This window comes from Asparagus officinalis, chromosome 8, assembly GCF_001876935.1.
Source record: "Asparagus officinalis chromosome 8, Aspof.V1, whole genome shotgun sequence".
NCBI lineage: Eukaryota > Viridiplantae > Streptophyta > Magnoliopsida > Asparagales > Asparagaceae > Asparagus > Asparagus officinalis.
In genome coordinates, this window is record NC_033801.1 from 3,439,759 (window position 1) to 3,448,067 (window position 8,309).

The 8,309-nt window shown below is 41.7% G+C and overlaps 1 protein-coding gene across 1 annotated transcript; it reads left to right on the plus strand.

Moving 5' to 3' along the window:
• Positions 4,202-7,878, plus strand: LOC109819537 (putative pentatricopeptide repeat-containing protein At1g12700, mitochondrial). The gene is made up of 2 exons (XM_020385292.1): positions 4,202-5,537; positions 7,306-7,878. The coding sequence occupies exons 1-2, from the start codon at positions 4,202-4,204 to the stop codon at positions 7,662-7,664; spliced, it is 1,695 nt and encodes a 564-aa protein (XP_020240881.1). The 3' UTR covers positions 7,665-7,878.

The window sequence follows — 8,309 nt, forward strand, 5'->3', positions numbered from 1 at the left end:
CTTAGAACAAAATATTTAGAGAGTTAGAGTACTTCCGTCAACCATATCACTTCAATCTCATTGACTGTTTGATATCAGCCATCAACATCTCCTAATTTACCCCTAGATTCTTCCATAGTAATATTTATACCTCTCTTGTTGAAAACCTTTAAATTTCGTAGGATAAAATAGATATTTGCATATTTGACTTAGAACAAAATATTTAGAGAGTTAGAGTACTTCCGTCAACCATATCACTTCAATCTCATTGACTGTTTGATATCAGCCATCAACATCTCCTAATTTACCCCTAGATTCTTCCATAGTAATATTTATACCTCTCTTGTTGAAAACCTTTAAATTTCGTAGGATAAAATAGATATTTGCATATTTGAATGGTAAATCAGCAAATATGGTAGACATGGGATTTATGTAGGCCCAAAATGCGTTTTTTTTCTGGGATAGAGAGGACTACTTTGACATGTTACCTCTTTCTTAGGTTTAAATTTAATTGCCCCCCCCCCCAAAAAAAAAAAAATAAATAAATAAATAAATAAATAAAAATAAAAATAAAAAAAGACAAAAAAATGTAAGGTAATATAGTGTATTCCCTAAAGTCGTGCTACATTTATAAAAAGTAAGTAATGATGACAAACATACCCTAGTTAATTAGTCGTAACTATATTCATAACTAAAAAAATAAAAACTTTCTTTCTCCTCTTCTTCTCCCTAATTTCTTCTTCCATCTATTTCTTCCTCATCTCCTCTTCTCTTCTTGTAGGGTAAGGAAAATGACAAGTACACTATAAGAATTGTACTACTCTTGTAAGTTGTAATACTAGAACCAAAGAAGTGGAATCCACAAAAACTCGTACACAATTTTGTTGTGCGCCGCGGAAGCCCTAAATTGACAAATCGAAGGCACACACAAGACAATAGTAGACACAAACCAATGCAAGCACACATACACAAGCACGATATCGGTGTTCGGCAATTGCCAGTCACAGCGCGGCAAGGAGAGGGAAGCTTTACTATCAAATCAAAGGGGAGCTACAAGCTTAGGGTTACAAATCTCCCCAAAACCTCAAATAAGACCAAAGATCTCTCAAATAGGGACTCCAACAATAGAAGCCTCAATCTCCTTTGGCTCGCCGCTCAAATCGCGCCAAACTCTAACCCAAAACGAGTTTAGGGTATTTATACAACTGCGCCGAAGGCGAGAACGGGGGTCTTAGGAACCTGCACCAACTGAAACCGGCGCTTCGTCGGTCGACCGGGTCGGTCGACGCCGATCAATTCCGGTCGACGAGACCGGTCGACCGACCACACTCCAGCAGAACCCCGGATAAGACATGCGCAGAGAGCCGTTCGGTCGACCGGCCGGTCGACCGACCTCTTAGTGCCGAATCCGGTCGGACCGGACCGGTCGACCCCTGGCTGTTTTTCCTGATTCTGCTGCTGATGCTGAAATTCCTTCAAATCTTTCTTTGCAATTTACAGAAAGGGTCTGGCCTATTTTCATGTAACAGTACAAGAGTTGTATAACTTTGTAGTATATTTATCACTACTCGGTTTCCAACGGACATCTCTTTCTCAGCTACAAGTGAATCAAATTTCTAGCCGTGGCTGCTGATGAGGTAATCAAGGACATAGAGGAAGTGGGTATAGGGCTTTGAGTTGAACAAGAGGACGAAGAGGAAGGAGGAGGAGACGAATGGAGATAAAGAGAGGGATGTTTCTGTTGGCACGTTTTAGATTTTGAATGTTTATGAGGTTTTTGGGGGATTCTATGGGTTGATGTCAAAGAATGTAGGAGTACATTAGCAAATATCCAGATTTAGAAGGTAAATCTGCCAATAATATAGATTTGGAGCCGAACACTTTCATAACATATACCAAACCAGATTGAAACTCAAATTTCATTTATCTGCCGAAATTTCGCACAGGGTAAAGGGGTCCAAAAAACAATTCACCAAAGGGTTTATCCGCCAAAATGGAACTATGGAGGTACAGTCTATAAAGAGCGACACTGACAGGCTCTATGTGGAATTAACCCTTCAGAAAACATAACTAGAATCAAATTCAAACCCAAAGTTCGTTCATTACTACATGAAGGCGCACAAACATGATCTCAAAAGCAAAGCCAAAGCAACAACAAAGAAATAAGATCAAAAGGACAAAGCGATAGTTGAACAAGTTAAAAATTTTAAGCCTAGCGCGCAGCAAGCCTGACAGTGCACCACGGCCAAACAGAAACTCCTCCGTCACTCCCACATTTCGATCTCAGATCGCTCGTCGCCTCATTCGAGCAATAAATACAGTCATGTTGGGGAACTCCTAGGTTGCATTCGAAACCGTCTGCAGTAACTCCTCCACATGTTGTTTCATACCCAGAGATTCCTTCAGCAAACACGAGCACGATCATAATCATCATCATTCTCATTACAGGAGAAGCCGTTTCTTTATCTTCCTCTCTCGCTGTTGTTTGCTTACTTGCTTTCTTGTTTGGATATTTATAGCGTCTTATCGAGTAGCAAGGCGATTGTTTGCTCAGTCTGATACTGTATGATTTTAGTATAATGAGGCATCATTCTCCGTCTGTTGGAGTACTGTTCGGCCTTTTGATTGGCCGGCTGGTTACAATGTATGTGCTTTTGTTTTAATTGCTTTGCTTGTTGTGGATTTCCCTGCATCCGGCAAGTTCTGTAGTTCTATTAGAGATATGAGATTGAGATATGAGCAACATTATTTTCTTGCCGCTCGTTAGCTGGAGTGAATTAATATTGGTGCTTTTGATTGGCCGGCTGGTTGCAGCATCCGTGCTTTTGTTTTGTCCTGCTTGATGTGGGTTTCCTTGCTTGCATCTGACGAGTTCTGTACTCGAGAGTTTTGAGATTGAGATGCGAGCAACACTATTTTTTGGGCTGCGATCCGTCGGCCAAATCTTGAAGTGGGGCAATTTTAGACGTAGCTAAGCCCAGTAGTACCTTTAAGCCCTGCCTTGTCTTATGCACCCTTGGTTACTTGCAACGTTAATTCAAATTGGACCTAGATTTCCACTAATGAGGCACTATTTGCTAATGAAATAAGCAACCCCAGCTTAGGTTAAGGTGATTAATTAAGTTTTTAGGTAACAATTTTTTTTTTGGGTTAATAGCATATTTATCCCTTGTTGCATGGTGCGACTAAGAATTTTTACATTTATGGTCCGTCAACTATTTTATTCAGTAATGAAGCTAGAATTTTTGTCTCAGTGGTGTCCGCATATAACTTATCACGGTTGTATATGGATCTATATTAATAATTTCATAAATTTATCTTCATCGGTAGTGTTCTAAATAGTAAATACAAGTAAAAAATGAATAAATATGCCTTTAAAGATAGATAGTCCAGTGGTGTCTCGTGATACCTCTGGACACTGTGTAGATCCGCCAATGATTATGTTAGCAGTAGCACATATGCCCCTAACTAACTAATGTTCGACTTGTTTACCCTCGTTGAGTCCTATTCGTAATAGCCTTGGTCTTATTAATATATGGAATCGTGCCTGCTGCTTCTTCTCCCTACTCTCGTGCGCCATCTCTCTTCCATCAAATGTTGGATGCTGATCTCAAACCTCATTTTTACTCCTTCAACCTCCTTTGCACTTCGATCAAGCGAATTAAGCAGCACCTCCATTTACCCATCTCTCTCTCTTCAACGCCATGAATCGGATCGACAGTACATATCAGGGTTTTATTTTTGACATGTTGATGCCCCGTATTTGGAGTATCAAAGTTAAAAAATGTGTTTAGTTTTAAGGTATCAAAGCTAATAATATGGAAACTTTAGGTATTAAACTTAAAAATTACGCAAATTTTGGGTTTCAAAGTGTCAGAAAAGATAGTAGTGTATCGAAGTTAAAGAAGATGTAAACCTTGAGGTATCAAATTGTCGAAAAACATATTGGGGGTATCAGAGTTAAAAAAGATGTAAACTTTAGTGTGTCAAGCTGCAAGTAACCCTAAAAGAAAACATTAGCTGAGGCAAATGACTCGGAAGAAGTACTAGGGGAGTATTCTAGTTTCTGAGTGACCAAATTTGCATGACCCCTTAGCTAACGAGTGAGTTCAAATATCTGAGGGACTAATATAAAATTATTGGAGATGCGAGGGACCACTACTTAAATAACCTCTTATACTTCTCCGCTCCTCCAGAACGCGCCAAATTTGAATACTTTTTTATGAAGATCCCCTCCTCCTCCTCCTCCTCCTCCTCCTCCTCCTCTCTCGCTCTCAGTAGAAAATTGCAAGATACAGTGAGAGATCGATGTCGATCGGGGAACCTCGACATCAAAGAGGCTTTGAATCTCTTCCATCAAATGTTGGAGGCCGACCCCAAGCCGCCCATTTATTCCTTCAACCTCCTCTTCATTTCAATAAAGCGAATGAAGCGGCACTTGCATGTACCCATCTCTCTCTTCGACACCATGCGTCGGGTCGCCAGCATCTCTCCCGACACCTTCACCTACGGCATCCTGATCGACGTCTGCTCTCGCATGAACCGTGTTGATCTCAGCTTCAGCGTCTTCGGATCAATTCTGAAGCGTGGGCGGAGCGTCAATGTCCCGTTCTTTAACATACTTATCAATGGCCTCTGCGAAGCGAGGAGGGTTGATGACGCAGTCAAACTGTTCGATGAAATGCCTCAGTGGGGCTGTGAACCCGGTACCGTCACGTACAGCACCCTGATCAAGGGTTTGTGTGACACGGGGAATATGAGCTCGGCACTTGACTTGCTCCACAAAATGAGGAAAGCGGCGCCAGGAGGCGCATGCAAGCCCAACCTTATTACGTATACCACTGTAATACGAGGCCTTTGCAAGAAAGGAGATGTGGACCGAACTCGCGATTTGCTTCAGCAAATGACTGATGATGGGATTTCACCGACTGCGGTGACATACAATTGCATTATTCACGGTCTCTGTGCGAAGAAGAGGGTGCGCGAAGCAGCTCAGTTGCTCGAGAAAATGCCTGAGCTGGGATGCATGCCCGACGTTTACTCTTTCAGCACTCTTATTCATGGGTTGTGCGTTGCTGGGAATACAAAGATGGCACTTGAGTTGCATCAAAAGATGAAAAGGTTTGGTTGTCAGCCAGATATAGTCGCCTACAACACAATCATAGATACCCTTTGCAAGCATGGCGAAATGGGTAGAGCTCGCGAGTTACTCCAAGAAATGGTTGGTGCGGGCATTGTACCGGATGTTATCACATATACTACCGTTATCCACGGCTATTGTCTTCTTGATAATTGGAAGGAAGCCATCAGAGTCTTTCAAGAGATGCTTCATCATGATATTTCACCAGATGTTGCGACAGTCAACTTACTGATGAATTATATATACAAACACGGGATGACTGATGAATTACGTAAACAACAACCTAACATAATCTCGTCCCATGCTGTATTGGATGGATATTGCCAAGAAGGTCGATTTGAAGAGTCATTGATGGCCGTTAGTTCCATGCTTGCTCGGGGTTTGAAGCTTAATCCTCATAGTTACAACACTTTGATCAGTGGATAGATACCTCAAATATCAAAGTATAAATGAAGATTTTCACTGAGATGCCAGGTGGAAGGGTGAAGCACATGACTGAGAACTATAATACTGTATTAGTTGGATTGCGACAGGATGGAAGATTTGTTGATGTAGAAAAGATGCATAGAACGATGAATCCTTGTTGAATTTTAGTTCTCAATATGTTTCGTGGACGAGTTAAATTATGCAAAACACAGTATATGATGAGGCGATGATGTTGCGAGAGCTTATGATTTTGGTCATTTCTCGTCTGTACTTGTTTCTACTGTTTTATCACCCTTTCTTCATCTCTCAAGTCTCAATGCAGTCTTCGGCCTGTGAAGTGTGCTAGTGTTAAGTGTATGCACACTGATAGATTCTGGAAATAACCGTTGTTTTAGTTTATTGGCTATAATAAAACACTGGAATACTTGATAAATTCTTATTAATTGGTGACCCAGAGAAGGAGATGAGACGATGTCCAAAGGAAAAGGCTTTTGGCAATTGGAGAAGGACGAGGATATTTTTATTTTACCTCCATATATATCCAGCTTCATTAATTGTTAGTTAAGCTCTACACAAATGAAACGCAAAATAATGGAGATCCAACATGCATTAGTTGTAAATAAAGATCTGATTTGAAATTTTGTAAAGTGCCCTAAAAACGAGTAATTAATTTCCGATGGTGAAGAAATAAAACTTCGAATAAATTGAAAGTAAACGAGTACGACTCTGAAAAGCGAAGGATGCAACAATTACCTGGGTGGGCTTCTCCATTGATTAATGGAAAATGATAGGCGCACACCCCCAACCACATCTCGGGCCCGGTGCACTGTAGCAAATGAGAGAGGAGGTGTGGTTGGAGATGTGGTTGGGAGTGTGTCCCTAGTGTCACCCTTGATTAATTTCCGATTGCTGAAGAGTTTCGACGTGTACTTTTCAAGTCAAAACTGCGGACTTTTCTAAACATGTCATTATTTTAATTTAAAGGATTAAGGGTTATTATCGCAAAAAAAAAAAAATACCCAGTCTAAACATGTCATTATTTGGGAGGTTAGTTGGCGATTATAATGATATTGAGGGAAATATTAAAAAATGTATAAAAAATTGAGAGGTACCTGACACAAGACGACAAGGACTCACCACAACGGCTACTGCTCGTGTCATGATCAGAAAGCTCATATAACGAATTTTACATGTTTAACCCTCACAAGGAACCAAATTACAGAGAGACCCATTTGCTCGGCTATATCGAATAATTTCTGATGATGAAGATCCCTTCTTCCTCCTCCTCTCTCGTTCTCAGCACAAGATTACAATATGTAGTGAAAGGTCGATGTCGGTCTGGGGAGTCTCACCATCGGAGAGGCTCTCGATTTCTTCCATCAAAATGTTGGATGCCGATCCCAAGAGTCCCATTTACTCCTTCAACCTGCTCTTGACTTCAATCGGCCGAATGAAGCAGCGCTCCCACTTACCCATCTCTCTCTCTCTCTCTGCGACGCCGTGAGTCGGGTCGATGGCATCACCCCTGACACATTCACCTACGGAATCCTCATCGGCACCCGCACCCGTACGGACCGCATCGACCTCGGTTTCAGCGTCTTTGGGTCAGCTCTGAAGCGTGGTGTGAATATGGATGTCCCGTTCTTTAACATCGTTATCGGTGGTCTCCGCAAACCGAAGACGGTCGACGACGCAGCGAAGCTGTTCGATGAAATGCCTCACTGGGGTTGTGAACCCGGTACCGCCACTTACAACACTCTGATTAAGGGTCTGTGTGGTTCTGGGAACGCAAGCCTGGCACTTGAGTTGCTCCACAGAACGAAGGATGTGCCAAAAGCCTGACCTCTTTTCGTATACCACCACAATGCATGGTCTTTGCAGGAAAGGAGATGTAGGCCGAACTCCCAAGTGGCTTCAACAGATGGCTGATGATGGCATCACGCCTTCTGTTGTTACCTACGATTGCATTATTCGTGGTCTATGTCTGAAGAAGAGGGTAGTCGAAGCAGCTCAGTTGCTCCACAAATTGCCTGAGTTAGGATGCAAACCCGTTGTATACTCCTTCAACACTCTTCTTCGTGGTTTCTGCATTGTTGGCGATACCAAGTTGGAACTTTGAGTTGTACAAGAAGATGAAGGGGTTTGGATGTGAGCCAGATGTGTTGTCACCTACAACACAATCATAGATGCCCCCTGCAAACAGGGAGAGATGGACATAGCTCCTGACTTGTTCCAAGTAATGATTGATGCCCCCTGCAATCATAGATGCCCCCTGCAATCAGGGAGAGCGGCAGCGAGCGGAGAACAGTGGTGAGCGGCGAGTGGAGAGCGGCAACGATACCGGCAGCGGTGAGCGCTTGAACTTTGCTGTAAGTTTTCATTTGACTTTCTCTTTTTCTTACCTCTATCCTTTTATTTTTCTGTCTCTAAGTTTTACCCGCAATTCTCTAGTTAAAGATGCATCAAATTCTCATGCTTGCGTCAAATTTCTATTAAAGTTTGAATCATTATCGATTTTGATTGATGATTAAACTTTGATTTTTGTGATGAATGATAAATGTTTGTGTAGACTTGGTTGTTCTTTGCGGTGAGAGCAGTGTGCCTCTCTACCATTGAGTATATACAAATTGATGTCTTATTAATCTTGGCATTCTATTATTGTTCAAATCTTTGTGTTTTTAGCTTATCAATCTAACTTACATTAGCTTATTATTGCAGACAAAAGTGTTCTTTTTTTATTCCCTCGTGTCTTAAACTTATGCAG